Raw genomic sequence first — 24,191 nt, forward strand, 5'->3', positions numbered from 1 at the left:
GTCCTGAGTGACTGACTCGAACATTTGCTTTCTCACAAACAGTCCCTCTGGAGAATTTTAGGAGAATTTCCTGTCAGTGCAAGTCTGAAAGCTGCATGAGAGTCATGTTTGAAATGACCACACTTCTGTCTGCACCTACCTCCCACAGTTACTTATACCCACAAGTCATCTATCCCCCACAACATGTAACTGCAGCTCCCTGCTGCACCAAGACATTAAAAGCCCAACATGTTGCTATTTCAATAATTAATGAAATGTGCTTCATTGTGTCGGACCTTTATAATAGACTGAGCTACCCCCCCAACCCCCCACTTCCACTGCAGTGGGATAAAGAGCAGCACTGACAGCTGCCAGTGGCTTAATGCACATCACATATCTATGTTTTAGCCAACACAAGGTGACACTGAGACACTGGCTCGAGCCAAGGAGCCTTGTAGTCATCTCCGGTTAGGCTTTCATATGTCAATTCACAACCCAGACAGGAGCCATTTAAAAAGCATGATCAGAGAGGAATCTCCTCTTCTGTGACTTCCTTAAGGCTGTTCCTCTTTCAAAAAGCCCACAGAAGGGCCACCACGCATCAAAGTTCTCTAAGTGGTTTCCAGGCAATGTACTTTTGAATTCCCCAACTTTCCCAAGGGTGAGATAAAACCCATTTTAGAAAGATAGGGCACGACAGGACCCGACAATCTGTGCATATGCACACCAGGATTGCCTAACAATAAAATTTAATACGCAAAAATGTTTTTTTTGGTGATAAGTGTACCTTTTAGATTATGCACGGTTTAAAATGAAACCATTCAAAAAATGTGGCATTTATTTTGGAAAGAAAGTAAGGGAAATGTTCTATTCGCGTATGAAAAAAAAAAAAAACTGACATTCTTTTGTATCTCCTCAGTGTTTATACAAATTATTACAAATCGAAAGTGACAGACCTGCAGATAGGCAGGAAATGCTTCCTCCAGTTTGGTTTTCTTCTTTCGGTAACGTTTCTTAATTTTCTCTGGGATCTCCGGTCCAGGGGGGATCTCATCTACCGGAGTATCAGGCATTGCTTCTGTCCAACCTACAATAAATCAAAAATATCAGAATAAGCTCCTCTGCTTGTGTGATATACATTTAAACCGTAATTAAGAGATTAAAACAGACATACGAAAATGTCTATAGTGATGTGAGGATACATTATGCGTGTACAAACCTTCGTCTTTTCCAACAGGATTTTCTGATACTGAGCCAGAGGAATCTTTTCTGCAGAGGGATCGTTTGGCTTTGCCTGGACCTTGGCCTGGACGGCTCCTCTGGCGGACCATGAAACCACCAATGCCTTTTAAGAAGAAATTAGAAATTAATGTTTTATATCAATGACATGTAATATCACAGAGGTGACATGATTCAAAATATATTAAGTTTTGACTGGTTCTATTAGCTGTCTACTGCATTCAGCATGAACGCTCAGAAACACTAGGTAGAACCCTCATCAGAGGCCCAAAGCAAGATGGCAGTGCTTTGCAGGAGCTACGTCGGGCATGCACTGCACCATTTTACGCTTCAGAGGAGCTGTCTCCTTCAATCAGGTGCCCTACCCGGCCGGTACGGTTTCCTCTTCCTCTTCTTGCCGCCGTCGCCCCCCTTGGAGTCATCTTCTGCTGGCTCTCGCTCGGGGCTCGAGTCAGACTTCCCCTCGCAATCTATGAGCTCCGCCTCTGTGAGAAGGAGAGAACATTGATGATGAGTGACAGCCCTGCAGCAGAGAGCACCCTGGCCAGGCCCCTCAACACAGCACCAGGGTCAGTTATATCTGAACTCCACTCAGTGGCCGGACATTAGACTGATTGAAATGAAGTTCACAAGTTCCATTAAAAAGGACCTTCATTTCCAGAGGGTTTTTTCCTGCTCATTACTTTTCTTAAATGAAAAGATATGTTTAAATCTTATCTAACTTTGAGAAAGAATTTTAATTGAGGTAAATAATAAGGGGTATGCAAGTTCTGTTATTACTAATTAGTAGCATTCCAGGAAAACTGTCTGCATGTTACAAGAACTGTTTCGGGCATTGTGAGGATTATAGCTTATGAAGCTCAACCCATTCCTGCTACTTTTATGTATTTAATAAAACACGGGTTGTTCAGTCGTAGTTGCAGTTTGAACTAATGATATTCACATTGACAGTGAGCATTACTGAGCTGTGAAGATATTCATATTTTACACTGCAATATTTTGACCATAAGAGACACCAGCTGTTGAGACCTTTTCTAAATCCTTGTAACATAACACTTCCATCTCCATAGATATAAGAATTTTTTTGAGGAAATTATTTAAGAGTTTACAGTTCAACTGTATGATCATTACGGAAGGTGCCGTTTGTGCTGCTGTTAAACTGAATTACCTTATATGGACATTAGTATTATTTTCGTCTACCATCTATATCAATGAGGGCAAGATAAATAACAGAAGAAGGTCTTTGTATAGTGTATTACAGTTCAGCAGCGCAAACTATAACCCCAAAAATTAGTGCTCAATATCACTGAAAAATATGAAAATGGAGAATAATTTAAAAAGAAATAAAAAAATCCAGCCCAAAATTTTTTTTAAGCTAGTGTTGATGGTCAATGTCAGCGCTATTACTGATGGTCTCTGATTATAGGTTTGAGATGAAAGAATCAGCTTGTGAGAGGAGACAAGTACCTCTGTTGTCCTCCATGTCTTCATCACGAGAATGTTCTGAGAGGGGGTCTACAGGAGCTTGAAGCACTGCAACACTGTTTTGGTTAATAATTTTCAGCTTCAGCTTCGGCTTGGGTTTCCTGCGCCGTGAAGCGGTGGCAGACAAGCTCTGCAGCTGACACAGCCCCGACTCTGTCAGGCAAACGCCGTCCTGGGTGTAGGTCCTCGACAAATCTGAAAAGACCCAAAAAGCTACAATGAGCATTTACATAATGAATTAAAGTTACTGTTTTGACTTATAATCCGTCAGTTTTGAAGCTGCAAACGTACCCATTTCTTTTGCCTTTGTGACAATCTGCGTCATCACTACAGGCTCAATGGCGTCTCTGGCCTTGGTCACAACTGCAGCAGCACAGGGCACACAAAAGCCATTAACAACAAGCAGCAGAAAAAGGAGGATCAAATGTCACGGCTGAGGTTATTCACTCTACTGCAGACAAAACCACAAAGAAACATTGTGTACAAAAACACATTTCAAAGAATCACTCCCACCTTTAGTGTTCTTAAAAGCTCGGCACATTGTGCAGTCAAAGCTGCTGTCTGCAGCTTTTTCCACATCGTCGTCTGAATGGAGACCCTGACAAGAGGCGTGAAACCATCTACGTATTGAGAGAAAAGAGGAGGTTTAGATAAAAGCAAATTATGTTAAAATAGTCAATCAAGCTTAGTCATTTTGAACCGACAGGTTTTGTAGTAACACTGCCCACCTGTCACATTGGCGGCACTGCACGATGACAGTGCCCTCACTGTAGTCCACTAGGCAAATGGGACATGTAAGAAGGCTGGCACAGGGGGCACACCGAGTGTAATTATTCTGCCAGTCACACCTTAGGCCCGGTGTTGTGGCACCACACTGGATACAGGACACACACCTGCAGGAGACACGAAGGACAAAGGTCATTCTAAACAAGTTTTAGAGGATAAGAAAAATTAACTGAGCAGCAAAAACCATGGCTTTCAACATGCTTCAAAGATGGAATTATTTCCTGTTCATTTGTAATTTTAAATTCACTTAATTTAACACAAAACAAGGTAGGAACTTGACCTGATTTTATATAGCGGACAAGATTTTCTCTCACTTTCAAATGGAGATGGGTAAGACAAACATATAAAGATTTCTTAATTTGGAAGAAGAAGACAGTCACATGACACAAATTTGGTTGAGATTATGACCAAGTTACTCACCATTTGCACTTCCAGCTCTCCTTGGGTACGTTCTGCAGGGGAGGGTCCAGGCAATAGGTGTGATAGCTGATGTCACAGTCATCACATAGTAACAAGCGGCCAGGATCTGTGGCCTGACCACAGGCCTCGCACACTGTGCACTCCAGACAACGCCAGCCTTTACTCAGCACCACCTTATTCATCTATGAAAGTAACAATGATACAGTTGTATGTCAGACTTTGTTGGATAGGATGGAATTTATATTAAATACTCAATGTGTGGAGTCAATAATAGGAAATGTACCTTTATGCCGACACAGAATGGATGGTAGCACTGGCCACACTGAGCACAGGCCAGGAGGCGGCCTTCTGCACCAAGGCCAAAACTCCCACATACCACACACATGTCCTAGAATTAAGAAAGACATTAGTTATCATCTCACTGAGTTTTCAGTTGAAATAATTGTATTTTCTGTGCTCAAATAACAAATATTTGTGCCAATGGCACTATAATCTAAAGGTCAGTTTGCTTCCATCCTGAACACTATGAAAAGGAAATGGCTTTCTTTAAACTAGACATGCCTGGTAAAAAAGGAAAGTGCAGTCATCCTTTACTCTAAATTTTCAACGTGAATAAAGGCCATTGAAATGAAAACTTAAAGGACAACAGAATTATTTTGGAAACATTGGCCTTTTTCAAACCAGGATAAGTGAGCAAGCACCTTATGGCCCAAATCACATTCGCAGCTTCAACCCAGAGAGAACCGCCTTTTGAACATCAAGTGGTTTCAATTGAGCCATTAATGGGTAAAGGTGAAGAATTTTGAAAGTAAGAAACATTCAAATGTGTTATACATTGCATTGTATTCCCTACAGATGGAAAGGTCTTTAAGCACAGATTGAAATTTCAGGAGACATATTTAAATTAAATACATAAACAGCTCTTAGGAATCAAAAATCAAAAGAAAATACCTGTTTCAGTGTGAAACAGTCACTGCTGGAGAAGATGACTACTGTGTTATGCATGGCATTCTCCTCCTCGTCTTTCATGGGGTATGCCGTTTCTATTGTGGTGATCTGCATAACAGAAGAAAATACACAAACTTATAAGTGTGATGCATAAACAGTATGATTTAACAAGACTAATTAGGACACACATACTATGAAATATTACTATCTATTATTCACAACCGCTGAGTCATGCTCTGGAGTTATTGATGAACCAGCCCTCAGGAAAAGTGCAACCTTCACAATAAATGGCAACTTGTAGTTTTCTGTCCTTAACGTTAATTAATACATTTAACATTATCCATGTCATTAGCTGGAGGGGAAGCAAACACTGATTTGCATACATTTTGATATTTGCTTAAGATGTCCAAATAACATCCAGCTAAAAGCACATACCCCAGGGTTAATGCTGGGACTCACTCCATTCTTGCCTCTGGCCCTTCCGCGTCCAGGTCTACCTGATAGACCAGCCCCTCTGGGCCTCCTCCTCCCTGGAAAGCCCGAACCTCGACCCTGTAATGCAGAAACAAAATTTGATTAGACAATGACCAACCCTCATCTAACCAACTAAACCGAGGAGTTGCAAGCTTTGGTTGTTTATAAATGTTTGTTTGCACTCGCACTCGTTCAAGACAAACTTTGCTCAGTAGACTTGAATGATTTGTTGGGGGAAACTGTTCACTCTCCCGGATCAGTTTTAGAAACCTAATATCGTGTGTGGGGAAGTTGTCGTTTTGTGGGGAAGTTGTACAGTAACTTTTTACATCGCACCGGTGCACTTAACCTTTTCATTTAGGTGCAACAGCACATAATTAAGGTGCACCCAAAATGTTTTACTGTGCCTTTCGGCACCACAAGTATACAACTATTATACCTTTTCTTGGCAGTTCCCATATATATTGTTAATTTCTTAACTAGGGCTTGGTATCACTACTGAATGCGACGCTAATCGTTTGCAGTGATGGTCCATAGCGGAAAAACGCTGTAATCACTCTTTTTGTAGCCACTGTTCATTTACTGACTCGTTCACCGCCTTTTCTCTCTCATCTCTGCTTCACTGTCAGTGTGAGAGTGCGTGAGGGCGGGGCCAGCCCGGGGCCTGTGGGTGTGTCAGTGTCAACTCTGCAGAGGAGATGAGGAAGCAACACGACTCACTAAAATACAGAGACAGAATGTAACGCGCATCGGTGCGACCAAGGAAACGTTGCACTTCACAGACTTTTGGTCGCACTTGGGAGCTTCGTTTGCGTAAATACAAGCTGCTACCAAGTACAGATATGCGATTTATTCGTCAGCACTGCTATGGCTTTGAAACTTTTTAGATATCTGCAACATTTGAAGACAGATAGAAATAGAAATTGAACAAGAATGCAATAGAAAGAAAAATATATCACCTGGACTCTGGACATTTTAATAGTTCATAAATTATCAGTTTTTTAAGATATACAGTACGATTTCTGCCGGACGGCTGGCAAGAGTCGAGAAGATGCCTCTGGCAGGTTGTTTGAGCTTAGCAAGTTCCAAAGTGGCTTCGGCACATTTCTGACTGGAGATATCTGCCTAACCCTGACTGTCAAACTAAAGTCTAACTGAACCTTCCCCATTTACCCCAAATTTGGCCCTGATCCTAACCTGAGGCCCTTCCCTCCTATTGCACCTCTCCACAGACTGTGTGATGCTATTTGACCGAGACTTGACCTTTGCAAACAGCATACAAATTATACACATCACTGTTAACATGGCAACCAACTTCTCAAGACTTTTTAGCTAAGTTAATATCCAAAGAAAATCAAATACTCATTTAAGTTAGAGTTAAACAAGAGACAAAAGAGCACAGAAGAGCACGGTTGACACAGGAACGGCCCACATAAATTAATTTACATTACCGTCCTACGGTTCTATACCTCCGCCAACCAGTGCACTCCCTCCATGTGTTCTTGACAACTTCTGTCAACGGAATCTTAACAGTTCATCTTTGAATCCAAGTTTGAAAAAAATCCCTAAAAGCAGTTCAAGACGCAAATAACAGGTCTTTTGGGGGCCACCGTGACCTTGTAGTTAGACCAGCCATATGTAATCAGTTAAAGTAAGAGTAGAAGTGAACATTTTTGCGAAACTTTAAATGATAAAATTCGAAGAAATTCTCTCAAGGTGTTCTTGAGGCATCGTGTTCAGAAGGCGACGTACAACCGGACGGGCCAGGCTACAGATGGACACACCAGACGCGTACTGTCTGTAACAGGCTATCGCCGACACGGAAAATGATTACCCAAACATTTTTGTGGACTGTGGATTATTTTACGACACCTTGTCCTTGATCTCTGAATTAACCTGCGAAGCCAGCACAACCCATCATCATCAGAGCTACATCTTTCAGTTCCACTTAATAAAGTTAGTAGCTCAACCATTCTCCTTTCGCTCTAAGGTGTTGGTAATTATTAGTGCAGACTACAACCCAGATCACAGTGACATTCAGGAACACTCAGGGAGTGTGTGTGTCACTAGGGTAAACAGAGGGCTGACGAAGGGCAGCGGCTGCCCTGCCATCTCTGGTGAGCCACAGTATTTACCACTCTGATGCTCCAGCCGGGGCTGCCAGAGGAATGTCTGGTCTTTGGGACGTCCCAACCCTCTGACTGGTCTGGCGACCAGGACAAGGGGGAGCTCACACTGCTATGGGGACTCCATGCACCCTGAGGTAAGGGGGGGCAGGTGAGAGAGTGAGAGAAAGGGAGAGAGGAGGGCGACAAAATGCAGCAACTTAAAAACAAAGCCAGCGAAAAACAAAACATACAAAGAAAGATGTTAAGTGAGATGTAGTGAGCTTCGAATGGAGCTATTGGGGAACAATTCAATACACATCCAACTATGCAGTGCTACGATATGAGAGAGCATTAGTTTGGTCTTAATATGAATAGGTAAAGTTGTTAGGTTACATTCAATGTTAAAGCCAATCGTTAGGATTTTCATGCAAATTAGTTACACAAGCAAGTTTCTAATAGATTCTCTGTAAAGGCAAAATTACAGAGCACAGTTGTGCTAGTTGCATTTCACATGGCAGAACTGCCTGGGCATCATGGCACCCTACAGCAGAAAAAGAGGCCCCATCACCTCTCGCCATGAAAACACTGCCTGTCTGGCATGTTGACAAAACAAGGGGAATTGCGTCAGCGCAGCAGCACATGAAGCCATAAGTCAGAAGCATACTGGACTAAAGAGGAGCAACATTCAAATGTTGTGGAATAGATGTCCTCAGGCCTTGTGTAACAAATTAGTTAGAGCCATATAATGTTTATTTAAGTGATGGGATAAAAAATACATTTTGCATGCTAAATTAGTCTACCCTTACCAGCATCATTCATAATGTATTATAGCCATGGGTATGATTCACTTCCCCTTATTATTTGTCTCAGAGAGTCTGCAATCGTTGCCAGGGAGTCTTATAATAACTCATTTGTTTTGCGGATGCTGGAGTTATTTTCACACCGCTGCAGTTGAAATGTGGAAATGACTGGGATATGGATATGATAATGGTCACTTTCATCTGGGACTTGATGAAAGTCCATGCTTGATGTGACAATAAAATGGGACATGTTTGTATCATGGATATGAGATGAACACACTGATGACAATACTGCTGAAGTGAAATATGGTGAGGACTGTCAGTAAAATGTGTTTCAACCATAAAGAGATAACGATTCCAAATGGAATTAATTAATACCTCAGCTGAATACAGTATGAACCCTGAGACTAACAAGTTATGTGGTGCACAAACAATTAAATACATCCCAAGGAGCTGAGAGGTAGCACAAGTGTCCATGCCATTCTCCTGCTGTACAACTAGACTGAGAAATTTAAACTGAAAAACACCCTAAACCGTACAAGCCGTTTCAACCACAAAGAAAAAAACAACTAAAGAAACAAATCCGCATTCGGAACATGGCCATCAGCCTTCACTCCAGGGGTATAATATTTGGGCAGGGACACTAAAAATGGATGAGTGATCCGTTTTGATGTGATGTCCTGGTTCCTACCTGTTTCACTCTGGGCCTCCCAGGAGAGAACTTCCTCTTGGTGATAGCTGGCTTCCCCATTCCAATCTTTGGGGTGAGTGGTATGAGTGTGGTGGTGGTGGACATCACGCAGCCGTGGTCACCCAGCGAAGGTAGGATCGGGGCCTGCTGTTGTTCTCTGGGAGAAATCCCGCGAAGCAGAGGGGAGGAGTGGGATGGAGAGGAAACCATTTCAGCCATCCTCTCCACAGATGTCTTAAGAGGTTTCTCCTCTGAGGATAGGCTGGGAAATGAGAGATTAGGCTTGCTTTCTGGTGTAGTGTCCATCTCCTCTGATGTACTAGAGGTTGAGGGCGTAACAGTTTCTGCCAGGTTTCTTTGAAAAATATCCCCCCTCGTCTCCTTATCAATGTCTTTTGGAGCGGTTTCCAGAAAAGAAGTCCTGACAACATCCATACTTGAAGGCTGGGGTAGTGAGACTTCCACTGGTTGGTCCGTGAAAGGTACTGATGCAGTACTTGGTTCTTTGGTGGCAGAGATGATGGCCTTAAAATCCTTTGTGCTGGGGTTGGCCATGTCCTGTTCAGGGCAGACCTCTGTCTTTGCTGGTTTGATTTGTAACGTGGTATTCTGCGTTTGTAGCGCCTCCGTAGAAAGCTGGGTGGGAAAAGACTCCGACTCCTGGCAGGGAGTTGAAGAAGAAGCAGGACTCTCTGGAGATGTGAGCTGGGTTCTTGCTGCTGGTTTTGTTTCTGTTTGAGGAGATACAGATTAGTCATAAAACATGACATGTTCACATTCTGCACATCCTTGAAAGATGAACAATTTTAAATGGGTAGATGTGCAAATCAATATGTTTTAGAGATTTCAAATGATTAGCATCACTATAAAAATGTTGATGTTATTTACATAAACAGATGAATTTTGAAGGGAGACTATGTCAATGTCCTTGTTAAACAGTATCCATAAACAGTTCATAGAGCAGTTAAGCAGTGTGAATAAACTGTGAGAATTACACATCATATGAATTTTACAACAGCAATAAATGTTATATTAATGCAATTCAATGTGGGGGTTGACAATGCAGATTAAGTACTAAATAAAAAATCTGTGTACAAACCTGGTTTTAATTCTGTGAGGCTTTCGTCGACAGAAGGTTCAATAACCTGCTTTTCAGCGTCTGCTTCAACTGAGACTTCTAAAGGAATGAAGATTAATTTTAAAAGAGATTATATATTAAAATATGAATGTTTGCAAGTAAAAAAGTCTGGAGGAATTTTGAACACATTAGGACGGAAAGGTGATCACAAATAAAAGGAAATAGACCAGATATAAATGTAAGGCTTGGATGCCTAGCAGTCACACATATAGGGAGGGGATTGATGATTTACTGAATAATGTTACACAACTGTTGTTTATTAAACCAAAGATGGAGGAAAAAACATCAAATGTCTTATTTTGCAGGAAATCTGCAAATTTGTTTAACACTTTCCCAATTTCTGCTTAAAAATGTATACATGATTGAAGTATCAGTAGTTGATTCACTTATTGATAATAGAGAAGCCATTTAAGCTCAGCCCATTGGTTCCATAAAAGGTAAAAAAGAGTTTGATTCACATCTTAAGTCATGGGGAAAATGTGAGCGTCTTCTCCTTCTAGTTAAAACCCCAAAGCATTTTTCGGTGAAAAGGCTGAAACATCAAACCATTTGTTGCGGATCAACAATTAGATTCAAGGCCAATAAACTGACACAGCAATTTTAAATGACTATATTAGTGGCAGGAAATATATCCCTTTATATCTCCTCCCACGACATCTTGTATGGAGATGTTACATTAATTTTGATGTACTGACTTAATGAGGTATTGCATGAGCCTTGAAACTGAAGTGACAGAAGTGTTACTAGAGGGGCTGGCTTTCGAGTAACAAGCAGTCACAATCCTGAATTTAAATAAACGGGACACGCTTGTATCGGGCAACATTTGATATTAATCTAATGATTCCCACCCTCTCGCTTTCTTTCCCTTTGTGTTTGTAGTGCCTCCTATCCTATCTCTCTCTCCATTTGGTTTTGTATCAAAAGGCATCACTGCATTTGACTAGTCTGGTATGAATAGAAGTAGTCATTCCTGGCTATCAGGCACCCACACTTCGAGCCAATATTCTGCCAGAATGCCTCTAACAGTACAGATAGCCTAGTATTAACGAGGCACCCTCCATTTCAATCCACAAGTTCCCATGTCACAGTGATCCTGACACACACATGCACCTGCTAAGCATCTCTGCCAGGGAAGGGAGTAACCATGACAACCAACATCCCAGGGTCTGTGTGCTCGAGGCTCATGACTGTGCAGCTTGCAGGTGCTCATCCGGTGCCGATGCCAGAAAGTCAATTAGGAGATGGGCTTCCAACCATCTCCTGCCTTCAACTATTGACCAAGCTGAACACACGTTCTCATTCATATTAACACCCCGCTTCCTATACATGTATCTCCTACAGTGAATACAGTGATGGTTTAGATAAATACTCGCCATTGACTAATACAGCAGAGGTCTTAAGTCAAGTCGAAGCCTGCACTATATGAGGAAAGGTTAAGGGCCTATATATTTCCTGTTTGCTCCTCAGATATCGTGCTAGATAACTTCATTCATCATTAAACTGACACTAATTTATCTGAGGGCAGATGATGGCTAAATGGGGTTTAATCTGATTGGTCTAATGGTGTAAATGCATAGCCCATGGATCCAGGGCATTATCGGATCATTCAAATGTTAACATGTTGAAGATGCTCCAATAGTTTCACGATGGCTGACGTTGAAGTTACAGCAGTGACTAGTTGGTGGTTCTGTAAGGATCTATACATATGTTCTATTAACCTTATCTCATCAATACAGTACACCTTATTCAGACTTGTATTGATTTATATTATTATAATTATTATTATTATTATTAGGAGGGAGAGGGGTTAGAATAAATACAATTTGTTGATAAAGCAACAAAGTTACTACTGTATATAAACTAAATTAATATGTCTCAGGAAACGGGTCTAAAATGAAAACCAATTAAATAATATTCCTGACATGACAACATTCAATCAAATTTGAATGAAGTTGAATGAAGAACACGGATATCAGTCACGAGCGTGGATTCATCGCCTGCAGGTAATGCTGCTACAGAGGGGACAGCTGCTGCCTCACCCTCTAGCTGTAAGTTTACACAACATATCAAGCTAACAGCTAACAGACATCTTCAGTCAAGATTGTTCACTGTAAGATTAATAGTGTAGTTGTGGATGGGATTAGTTAAAATTTGTGCTTATCTATGTGTTTAAAGCTTGTGGAATAGGTTGTGTGATATTATTGCCTTTTTTATACCCTCGGGTTCAAGTGTAGTTGAAATGTGTGTGAATATATATTTTTTTTTTCAAATGAGTTTCAAGCTGTAGTCTAGGGCCACAACCCTGCAGAAACGTATATTGCAAAGTGCCTCTTAAAATCAATGCACTGAGGACATGGACACTCTTAACAGAAAAAAAACAACATTCCCCTACAAGTTACATCCGATGATGAGTTGCTTAATGGCCACAAGACACAGCTAGTAAGATGAGAACACATGTGTATTGTGAGTGGAGAAGGCAAGCTGCGCGAGCAGTCATGAATGAGCCAGTGTAGCTCCAAGGCAGGTTTGCAGACGGGAGATCTGATATCATCACCATCATGCTACTCCAACCTATTTTCTCCTGCCACTGGAGTCGGCTGGCTAGACGAGAGTGGGCAGCCAAGGTTCCACTGGCATCCCTATCTCACTTTTTATTTCCCTGATACTTCATTCCGCTGCTGGCAGACCTCACATGAACCAGAGTGGAGGTGCAGCCCTGAACTCCAGACAAGCATGTAGCAGCATCAGGTGACTCAATGTGCTGGTAAGGCTTGCAACAAGCAAAAACCCAGCAACCTCAAATAGTTGGATCGCAAGCGCCAGCAAGCCAAACTGGATAGGTGCATCCTGGCAAAAATATTCTTAATCTAGAAATGCACATACGCCAAAAAATAGAAAAGAAAGGCCACTATCAGAGTTTACAAATCAAGCATATAAAAACAAGGTTTTTAAGGGAGGGGTTACTTTTAACAACATACTTCTTCCAAGACTGTCTGACTCTTGCTGACGCCACTTGTTGTGTCTTGATTTAATATCACACACCTTTTTCAGGCAGACGTGTACACAGTGATCTGCAAGATGATGATGTATTTAAACAGAGCCTTCTCTCCTCAGTATCTAATGTAATCTTATGTCATATTTGTCCGACCTATTCTCAAAGTGAGAATCCAATGTTATGTTGTTTAATATTAGTAGTACTCACTATGAATGGTTAAGATTCAATTCAAATATCAATCATCACAGACTAGCTTCCGCAGGAGAAAGGAGGGACAAACAAGTACTTTCAGTTTCCGATACACAGAGCTACAAAGACAATAGAGTCGCTTTAATCTGCCGCTAGTGGAACACCATCTGCTTATTGGGGAGTCCTCCGAAAAATGCTCCAAAAAAAGACCTTTTCTCTGGCCGTCCTCCAAACAACTCTCTTCATAATCCTTTCATCAGCAACAACTGCGACTTTCAGAACTTCATATAAGCCGACACTTCAGCCCAGTTTTGTCTTGTGTAGCCAAAACTTTCAACCACTTGTGCATGCCTAGAGGTTGAGTCAATGAACCCTCAGCTACAAAGATTGCCTTTCATTTTAGTCATATCACCTAGTGCTTCTGTGGATTGTTTCCTATGTATTGAAAAGGTTCAATTGCTTGAAATACATGATTAAAATGCTGATGAAACATTTTTCAGTACCAGGTGTGATTAAGAAAAAAGGAAAGAGATGACAGCAGTTATTTTCCTGTGTATAATCTAACCCTCTTTTGGAACAAAGACCTACCAGGCTTCTGGGCTGACAGAGCCAGCTCCTCCTCCTGGACAGTAGCCTGAGCAGGCTCTGGATCTGAGTGCAATGGAACAGCAAGTAACTCCGGTTTGGGTTCATTGTGCATTTCAGGAGGCTGCTGAGTGCCAGGTTCTAGGTCTGTGTGCTTTTGAGCCAGTTGTAGGCTAGTCTCAGAGTCTGTGTGCATGGAGGCAGGCTGCGGGCTGAGCTCTGGGCCGGTATCCATATCCTCTGCCTGTAGCGCCTGCTCTGCAGCAGGGGACCTGCAGTTGGAACAGACATAGTCCTCTCTGGGGTGGATATCTGCTTGGCCTGAGTTCTGACGCTCACACTCTAGGTGTAGCCATCTGAAAAGAGTGCAGAGGAATATAAAGGATTGTTTGACAGAGATCACTGGACAAGTCAATAATGTGATCTTTATTGTTGTGGTTTTCCTAGTGTTGTCCCTAAAGTTACCAGGGAACAGCATAGATATTTCACTTATAAACAAATGTTTGTTACCTTTTACAAGTGTGGCAGAACAGTAGGTCTTTGTGATGCTCAGGGTCCAGGATGCAAGTACACGTCGCACAGCACAAAGCAGGGTCCTGGTTTAGTACGCAGTTCTCACACAGCAGGCTGTTGTGGTGCCATTGCCCGCTGGTACGTGTTCCACATTGGATGCAAACTCTGCAGTTCTGAGGAGCAAAGTAAGACTTCTCAGTACCAAGAAATTCAAAGTTATCAGATTCAATGCGGTATGAACAACAGCGTTTCTGCCATACAGACTTGGCAATTCAGTAACCAAATGGGAAATAAGCATGAAACGGGTCCAGGCCAACAGCGTATGCATATATTTCAGACCATGACTCAATCCAACTCAATTTGAGTCAGAGCAGAGTAGTAACACTGAACCAAAATTCTGCCAATCTACAGTAAGTTGCAGGAAATATGGTTGCCATCTCCCCTTCGGTTGCTGACATATAGTTAAATAATGAACAGAAAAGTTATTTTCAAACATTATGATGTCAAAGTAAATCAGTTTTTTAACCCTGTCATCACTTCATAATTTTATCCTGTTCATATTTGTGGGGACTATTGGGATATTAATGTTTCTCTGCCTCGTCTTTAACATTTTTGGCACAATTAATTTTTTTACATTTAGCTTTTTGGTTAAGCATCATGTCTTTGAGTAGACTTGATGACTCTGGTGCTGCAAAATTTCTCAACAGTTGTGAGCAACAGATCCACAGGGTGGCTCAAGCAAATAATTTCCCACACTTTTTTTTCTACAGCCTGCTATTCTGCAGCAAATACATGCAATGAAACTGGAACAATGACTCATTTTCTATTGATCTCCATTTCAGTAAGTCAACTGCTCTCACAACAGAAACTCCGTCTAAGTGGAGACAGAGGTTGGTAGCGGCTGCTCAGGAAGACGCAACATTTACACAGTTGCGTGTGGGACTGAGGGTTGTGTTTCTCCTGTACTGAGTCAGATATAGAAGCAAAGCGTGAAGACCTTTCATCACCTGCTGTCTCTATTTGCTGTGGCTTCCTGTGACCACTGCAGAAAATTGGGTGGTGGGTTAACCAGCTGCTAAAGTGACAAGCTCGTCATTTGCGCTGCTGGAGGCTGAGGCTGCTTTGAGGGTTGCGGGTGATTAACGTTCACAAGCATGTACACGTGTATACGAACTGTGTTATCTTAGGGCACTGACGCCAACCGATGCCTTTAAAAATCCAGCTGTATGAATCACTTCTTAACTACGGGAAGCACATATATATAAACCAACAACTCATATTTACATGGATGGAAGACATACTACTCACTCAGAGCAGATATACATATTTTGATAAGTTTAACTGAATTTCACTGATTTTCATTCTCTAACTTCATCACGTTTCAAGTACAAATGGAAATTAGCTCATAGCTACATTTTTTAGATTAACGTATATATATATTTATCTAATGGTTTCTACATTACCCTGAGCATGTTCAGCATTATGTCTCAGTAACTGATACTACTGAACTTAATATATTTCAATACTTCTACATACCAACGAGAGCAACCCTATTTTTAATTCAGCATCAGCATGAGGTCTTTCCTACCTTACACCTCCATCCATTGGTGGGAAGCGAGTCCATGGCAGGTTGCAGACAGAAGGTATGGTAGCCTTTGTCACACATGTCACACACCAGCATTTTAGTGTCCTCTCCTGGGTTGCTGTAAAGAGAGAGAGAGAGAAGGTTGTATGAAAAGAGCCAGCAAAGGACATTTGATATACTGCAAATTAAAGGCACAACCCAGGCTTACCAACACTGTGCATATTCTATGAGAAGTTGTCGTTATTGTGCACACATCTGTTGTTTCTATAGATACCTGATCTCAGCCATTATTAACGCATGAATTAGCAAAAAAGTAACTAAGTAGGTTTTTGGGGGCTCATTTAATTGGTTAAGTTTTGTTTATTCGTCACTTATTATTGTGACAATTTTATACATAATGCCTACTACTAATTAAAGAGAAAAGTTGGTATTTAGTTACCCGCAGCTCAGAGGCATTAGTGGGATGAAACTCTAAACTGTGAACGAGTCTTTTCCTTAGTTTTGCTGTTTTATACACCAGTTGAATGTGTGTGTTGGTAATCACAGCTTGTTAATAAAGTTAATAAGGGGATATTGTCCCTTTAATTGTTCTGTATTAGAAGGGGGGGGGGGGGGGGGGGGAGTTGTGGTACCATGCTTTTAACACAAACAAAGTAATGCTTGCTGCTGCAGAAATGTGAGTATGATACAATATTAGCCTCGCTGTTAAACAGAAGCTCAGGGCATGTAGCTGTGAGTCATGTTGTGTGGGGGGTGCTGCTTCTCTAATTGCAGGGTTGGGAATGAGTAAGGCTGAGGAATTGGAAGAAATAAAAAGAGAACTTCACGGTAAACACACAAATTGCATTTCCCTGGACAACATTGGCTATATCATTTTTTTAAATATATATATAAATTATTTTCACTACCTCTGTTAATACAGATAAAAATGAATATCGGTATAACCACTAAAGAATTATAAAATAATTTGTGTTGTCCAGTATTAAGTTTTCAGACAATTTGGACCCAGTCTCTAAATTTCCATTATATTTTTGAGACAATATATAATGAACCCCAACTCAATCTTACGAAACACCCTCCAGTAATAACATGATATAACAACAATTACTAGGGTTTCTATGTAAAAAGTCAATTAGTAGAGAAAAAAGAAAGATACAGAAGGACAAAAATGTGGCGTACAGGATGCGTAATACCGGATGTCGGGGGATGACTTACTTGCAGGTCTGGCAGATCTTGCACTCGGGACACTGCCAACCTGCCCTCCGTAGAGGGGTCACGGCCATGTCCAGGCACATTCCATGGTAATGCTGACCACAACTGGTGCAGAAGAGCTGGTCCAGCAAGTCCCCTGGGCTATCGCATAGTGCGCAACTTGAATCATCTACAACTATAGGGAAGAAAATTTAAGAAACACCTTTGAGTCAGGAAAATAAGGGAGGCAAACTTATTAGAGAACAAGCAGTTGATAAAATTAAAAAAATTCAAATCTCCAAGATATATTAACCTTACTTTTTGAACACATTTACTGTACCCAACTTACATTTGTCAATGGCCAATTCAATGTGTTCTGGGCAGAGGAGTGAGAGACTCCCGATATCCTGAAATGTCCCAGCTGCCCCTGCACAGGGGTAATGGTAATGTTGAGCACATCCTTCAGCACAGCACTTAATGGATGCTCCAAGGCGCTTACAGTATGCACAGTGCTGCAGGAACAGAGAAATCACAAAATAAGTCAAACATGTCTGCTCAACTAACACAAATATTTTCCTTATAAACTCAAGCAGAAAAAAAATCATGACCACAGCATTTTCATGACTGATAAATATTGTGTTAAGTTCTTTATCCTTCGCTGTCTCTTTAAAAAGAATATTCATCTGGTTTCTCCATTCAGGATTAAGACCCTGTTTTAACCTTTGTTTCAGTCTGTTACAGCTATGCAAGCATTACTTAGATTAATAACTTCTACATACAGAAGACTTGAAACAACTGCATTGTCCCAACGATGCGCCACGCTCAGAATGTCTTGATTGACCCAATCGGGTTTCAATCAAGGTACACTGTGTAGGAACTACACCGTATTCAAACACTTTGAAGGAACACTGGTCTTCTGAGGCAGTCTCAGCACCAAAAGGTAGACATTTAAAACTATGTGTAAATGTAGACATGCGAATATTACGCAGTTGTGGCTATTAAGAGTGCCTGTAATATTAATTCATTAAATGCACCTTATTGCAGTAATATTGAAATCATTATTATTAAATATGAATGATCAACTATAACGTATAGAACTCCTATTGAAACATATTTTAAAAAATACTCATGATCAAATGAAGAGGTGGTTAACAGGACCGTAACGGCTCGAATGTAAATAAATAATAAACATCACTCATAAATTATTTAAAGGTTTAGGTTTATAATGCAATTTCTGAGTGAAATTTTAAAGAACAGTCAAACTGTAGCTAATTGAATAAAATTCACAAGTATTTACTTTCTATGTTGACACAGTTTGGATGCATTTAACCATTAGTTTGTATCAATTGTGTATTCTGCATTTTTAAACCAAACGGAAAAAATGTTTTGTTGATTTTACCTGGACAATTAACTTTTGATCCTAGACATGTGAAACCTGCCTTAAAAGTTGACTTCAAAATCCTGTCACACAGTTCCTATTCCTCATTTCTACGAGTGTGCACAAACAGCCACTCATGAGTTCAAGGGGAAGACTTGCTGATGGGCTACATGACCACTGGGCTGCAAACGCAATCGGAGAGCTGTGAGCTGTGCCACTGCTAACGCTAGGAGCTAAGCTGCCATGAGAGCTCAGCCCTGTTGAGTGGCATGACCTTTTCCATTTCACAGCTGAGAGATCCACGCTGCCGGGCCGACCTTTACCAGCCGGTCTGATCCATCAGCTTTGCTGTGCCTCACTGACGCAGACCCTCCTCTGCCGCCCCAACACATTAAGATGGTGTTAACACCTATTAGTCCATGGATGGTCTTCCCTGACTCACCTTTGTGCTCCCTGAGTCAATGGCTCTGTCCACATTAAGCAGAGATTGTCCCTCGCCCTCACAAACACCTTCGGACCACAAGGCACAACTCTGATGTGCCCAGCATTGCCCTGAAATTTGGATAGAATGTATATTAATTCAAATGAACATATTGAGCACTTAATATCTAAATATTATCTCTCCAATAAAATTGTCAGTGTCTTACCTGACTCGAAGACAGACTGGATCTTAAGATCTTGTGGAAGGCCAACATGAGACAATTCATCCCAAATTCGACTGGCTGGGTCTGGTTCTTCCTCGCAGCTTTCAGACACACTGGAACAAAGGAAAAAGTTAGCAAAGAAAGCATGCCAGCACAGATTCTTTTTTAAAAGATAACAGCTAGAGGATTTGCTACGTAAGACAGAGAGAGAGCCTGAATCAACATGAATCAAAAATGAAACGAAAACAGAAACATAAAAGCTAGAGGACGATGGGTTTTTCAAAAGCAGGGAGATGTAGACAGAGAGAATGAGCTGGGGGGGAATGTTAGAGAGCAAATAAAAAGCTGTGGGGGAGGAGGGAGAGGAGGACGAGGAGGAGGAGGAGGATGAGGAAGAGGGCCTTCTTGTTTTGGGTCCGCACAAGAGGCTGGCTGTTCTGTCTCGTAAAATCTGTTCAAAAGGATGTGTTTCTCTGAGTCCCTGGCTTGAACTAGTGAGCCACATAGCATGCGGGAAATGTGGAGAGGAAGCATTAGCATTTAAAAAGAACCTAAGATCCAGTAAACAAACCAATGGCCAAAATCAAGACACTGGGTTGTGGAAGCATGATGGCACAGACATGACAAACAGCCATGTCAGATTATTGTTTAGAGCCAAAGTTTTAACACAGGTTACAAAATACTGTTGTTCCACCTCCTCACGTTTCCAAAGTTCCCCTCACCCAACACTGCTTCTCTGACAAATCAATATACAATTTATCCTCCTGCCCTGGGCTCCCTACTCCCCTGCCTCTGCGTGGCACAACCGAGGGCTGGCCCCAGTGACCAATCACACAGCTACAACACACATAAACAGCTACTGGTTTGGCATTGTGCCAGACCCATACCGCTCACAACGTCCATTACATTATTTCACAGGGAACCCAGAGAGGCACCCAATTGGTTCCAAAGGACCAAAACAAATTAGGCAGCTGACCAAGAAGTGTCCAGGGAGGGTCCTTTGTTGGCATGGCATGTGTGCATGTGAATGCTCTCACACTTGCACACACACACACACACACCTGATATGGCATCCCTCAGCCTCAGGGCACTGACGGATAGTATGGCTTCTAGGCAAATTGATCTAATCTTCAATGAAAAATGACAACACAACATGCTAACTGAGGGATACCCTTTGGCCTGTGCGGTCTGTGTATGCATTTGTGTGCATGGTTCTTTGAGTGTATGGTCGAATGAGTATGAAGTAAATTTTTTCCGAACATAAAAGTCCAAAGTGAATTTGACCTACAACAGCGTCTGTTATTTCCCCACCTACGTTCATCGTGTAAAAAGGCTCAAGCTGACCAATCAATGAAATGAGGCAAATTCCATTTCTATGCAGATCATTAACTTTGAACAGCGTGACATCACAGATGAAATTGCAGTTCTGACCAACACTGGCATCCAAGCCATTTGCTTTAACCCTGTCAGCCAGGCCTACTTACTTTGTCTTTTCCATCTGTCCTGAGGTGGTCTCTCCAGCCATTTTTGACTGAGTGGTTTTATCACCATCACTGCTATCACTTGTCGAGCCTCCTCCAGCCTTCTGGATGAATAGTGCTTCAAGCTGAGGCGTGGTACTGAATACTTGCAGATCCCCCTGACCCAGCAGGCTATGGCCACCGCAGTAACAGAAGGCACAGAGACGCTCACTGAAACAAAGAAAATGGGTGGTGGGGGGGTTTTAATTATATATAAGTACTGTGAGTTAAGACAGTGCCATGTGTGTCACCCTTAATTAGGGCCTTCTTTTTCTGGCAATGGGACTGTCTGGTAGCAACATAAATACGAACACACTAGGCCTTTGTTCTGAAAAAGGTGCTTAATTTAAACAATGTTTAATTCAGCATTATTTTTTGTGCATGACTTTTGAGTTGAAAACATAAAAACTAAAGTTGTTTTAGAAATGTTGCAGTCGATTTTAGAGAGATATTTTTGAGAATGGTAAATAAACAAAACAAGATTGAAAAGTAAGAATTAAAAAAAGGGCAAATATTTATCACGTTGTTAAGCGATGAGATGGCCCTGTTAATAAGCTCCCCAGAGATGCTGCTGCTCTTCCCTCCATCACTAACATCAATAGCAGAGACAGTCCAGAAGATGGATTATAACCTTTAACAGAGTGACGCCTGGGAGGAGAGTGCAGCCTTAACCAGCAGATTTTATCCATCCATGCATGTGCACACAGCAAGGCCAACATACTTGTCACATAGCAGAATACAAATGCATAATTGCATTCAAGTGCACCACATGTCGACCAGGGCTGTTCCTAAAAACTAATTTCCCCATCAATTTAAATATCAAATGTACATTTGGACTAGTTTAGCAATATAAAATATAATACTTCAATGTAAACAAGAACACAGCTTTTACTGGTGAATTATGTCATATTGGTTTACAGAGTGTTGTTAACATTAGCAGTAGCCTTCTTTCCTTGCAGGTTAACCTCTAAATGCCTGAATTTGTCACGTATCACTCTGGTCGAGAGGTTATGTGCAAGTTTACAATCTTACCATTAAAATGTAAAGCCATATTTATATTGTCTAGATCAAAACACTGTCAAACAACATTAGTTTTCTGAGGTGTCATCTGTCCCGCTTTTTAAAAACAAATGACCTAAAACACAGTATTCTTTATTTCTCAAACAATGATGATCCAGGGGAAGTTTAGTGTTTCTAACCTGCTTTTGACTTCTCTACTTCCTTGGACAGATGGTCCTGCTGAATTCTCAGCTGGAGGGCTCTGGGCCAGAGGGCAAGAGGGATCGTCCTGCTCTGGCACCTCACCGGTCACCACTTCCACGGCCTCCACTGGCAGGATCTGTGTTTCTGATGATAACAAACAAATGAAATAATCAGTAATTCATTAAACAAATAAACATTCAATATGTTACTTGAGTTGCTAGGGGTCTCTTAATCCACATATAGACAAAAGACCTAGTTTGATGATGTCATGAAGCAACGTGGGATCATGGGAGTGGTTGTCTTCACCACCATTGCTGATGAAAATCTACCTGACAATACATTACGGGTGACTAATACAAACAGGGTAAGGAACTTAACTTAAACTTTCTGTCGTCATACGTTGGCTGGGGAGATATAACACGGACGGGGCAAAGCCACAAGTAAAGCGGATACAGGACAACGGAAAGGAACCCCAAATAAAAAGACCCGTTACCTTATATAAAATTGGGTTAGGGGGAGATTTCTCTGGATTTGAACATAGTGGGAAGCATGTTTGATAATGTAAGAACACAAGTCAACAACATATAAAACATAGATCCGAGTTGTTTAAAAAAACATTTTAATGAAGAGATGTTGCATATTTTATATTTAAGGAGTATTGCTTCTGTCTATTGCATTTGTGTGTATTCCGGCCCATTAAACACTCAATTGCTCTTTAATTCATCGCCAATTATAACTGAAAAAAAAAAGCATGCACTGTCTGACTAATACAAGCTGTCAGAGGGGAAAGTGGCCGCATTCTAGTCAGTTTGCTCCAGGTCAAAAACAAAGCCATTATTAGTGAAATGGATCTTAAAATATGGGGACCATATGCTCAAGCACTAACTACAGTAAACCCACTGGGAACATCAAACTCCTGTACAGAATACCAACAACAAAAGAGTCCGGGAAAAAAAAGAATAATGGCTGCCAAAATGTCTCAGGAAGTGGGTTCAATATTAATGGGGGAAATTTTGCATGAATTACAACTGAGCCCAATTTGGTTGCCATCATGAGGGCTTTTGGAGTACATTATAAAAAAAGACAAAGTTCACTATGTCTGTATCACACAAAACGTCTCCCAAAAGTACGTCTCACAGGGACTTTGGGCCCTGGAAATGTTTTATTAACGTAATGTAATTAGGCTAATACCACAATAATTCTGTGTCATCCAATGGAATAACACAAGGACAAATTCAAGCTTCATTATGTCTTCACCAAATATATCTATGAAATGTTTCAATATAAGGTTAGGAATGGTGTCAAATATATCTAAAATCTTTATGTTGTCTAACTAACACAAATCCGAGGTAACAGTATAACTTAATTTAGCTCATGTCTCGACCTTTTCAGAAAACAGATGTAGTCTGCTTCCCCTCAGCTGCACACATATCACTTTACCGGGATGGTATAGAATTGTGGATTTAGTTTTGCAAAAAGCCTAAAGGCAAAGAAAGCTGCTGAGGTAACAACTGGTCTATAAGTTAAGCCGGGGAGGAGACATGGAGCGAAAAACCAAGAGCATCCTCTGGCCTTTATTTTAGATTTTTTTTATCACATGTTTCAAATAAAAATTGCGTGTTGTTGGTGTAAGGTAAACTACAGCTAATAAAAGAAAGAGTAGCCACTGGCAGAATGAGACCCCCCCCCCCCCAATATCTCAAGCACAGCAACAGAGCAAGCACCGAGATGTATAAGAATGGTAGGCATGGTCACATGATGTGATGTACACACATAAAAAAAGCACATAAATGGGTCTAGAGAGACTGATGGGATTTTAAAAAGCTTTTAGAGGGCATTAGCCTTGGGCTCTTTCCCACTGCACCTCAATGCCAATCTCGGAGCAGGAGGAGAGATGGAAGCAGTAAGGGAAGAAAAAAAAATGCACACACCCACTGCAGCTTCACAGCTCAAGCTAAACCCTTTCAATTATAGCACTGAAGTAGAAGCATGAGGTGCCAAGAAAAAGCTCTCATCCATCCTTCTCCAGGAGAGGTAGAACCCTCTGCCTTTGCTGAAATATGCTCTGAAGCATTCTGCATGAGGCTGCCTGGATGCTCAAGTCTTACGTCAGTACCAATCGGCGTGTGCGTGATGGATCTGCAAAGTCTCACCTGTGTCCTGAGTGCCTATGGACTCCGTTATCTCAGTCCCGTCCATACTGTCTTCCTCGTCTACGGCAAGCCTTCCTCTGGTGCGACCCCTAAATTGAGGAGAAGACACAGAGGAATTAACAGAGGCAGTGAAAAGCAGGAGACAGGAGTGTTTGGGTTCCCCTCAA

General features: G+C 41.4%; 1 protein-coding gene across 13 annotated transcripts in view; it reads right to left on the reverse strand.

Annotated features, from left to right (window-relative positions):
• kmt2cb (lysine (K)-specific methyltransferase 2Cb) overlaps window positions 1-24,191 on the reverse strand; it is a 61,695-nt gene that overhangs the window by 24,257 nt on the left and 13,247 nt on the right. For 9 of the 13 annotated variants that reach the window (XM_053438463.1, XM_053438472.1, XM_053438469.1 and 6 more), the window contains exons 3-26: window positions 24,025-24,113; window positions 21,868-22,015; window positions 20,633-20,839; window positions 19,152-19,261; window positions 18,947-19,056; window positions 17,476-17,638; window positions 17,151-17,322; window positions 15,939-16,053; window positions 14,348-14,523; window positions 13,841-14,193; window positions 10,030-10,107; window positions 8,931-9,661; window positions 7,467-7,589; window positions 5,293-5,409; window positions 4,861-4,965; window positions 4,193-4,297; window positions 3,910-4,091; window positions 3,432-3,596; window positions 3,217-3,323; window positions 2,995-3,066; window positions 2,686-2,898; window positions 1,584-1,703; window positions 1,199-1,324; window positions 936-1,066 (exon numbers count right to left, since the gene is read on the reverse strand). In XM_053438463.1, the coding sequence (XP_053294438.1) occupies window positions 936-1,066; window positions 1,199-1,324; window positions 1,584-1,703; window positions 2,686-2,898; window positions 2,995-3,066; window positions 3,217-3,323; window positions 3,432-3,596; window positions 3,910-4,091; window positions 4,193-4,297; window positions 4,861-4,965; window positions 5,293-5,409; window positions 7,467-7,589; window positions 8,931-9,661; window positions 10,030-10,107; window positions 13,841-14,193; window positions 14,348-14,523; window positions 15,939-16,053; window positions 17,151-17,322; window positions 17,476-17,638; window positions 18,947-19,056; window positions 19,152-19,261; window positions 20,633-20,839; window positions 21,868-22,015; window positions 24,025-24,113 (4,018 nt within the window). The remainder of the gene's footprint in view (window positions 1-935; window positions 1,067-1,198; window positions 1,325-1,583; window positions 1,704-2,685; window positions 2,899-2,994; window positions 3,067-3,216; window positions 3,324-3,431; window positions 3,597-3,909; window positions 4,092-4,192; window positions 4,298-4,860; window positions 4,966-5,292; window positions 5,410-7,466; window positions 7,590-8,930; window positions 9,662-10,029; window positions 10,108-13,840; window positions 14,194-14,347; window positions 14,524-15,938; window positions 16,054-17,150; window positions 17,323-17,475; window positions 17,639-18,946; window positions 19,057-19,151; window positions 19,262-20,632; window positions 20,840-21,867; window positions 22,016-24,024; window positions 24,114-24,191) is intronic. The other 4 variants (XM_053438466.1, XM_053438470.1, XM_053438475.1 and 1 more) reach the window with 4 other exon arrangements.

The sequence above is a fragment of the Pleuronectes platessa genome, chromosome 13, assembly GCF_947347685.1.
Source record: "Pleuronectes platessa chromosome 13, fPlePla1.1, whole genome shotgun sequence".
NCBI lineage: Eukaryota > Metazoa > Chordata > Actinopteri > Pleuronectiformes > Pleuronectidae > Pleuronectes > Pleuronectes platessa.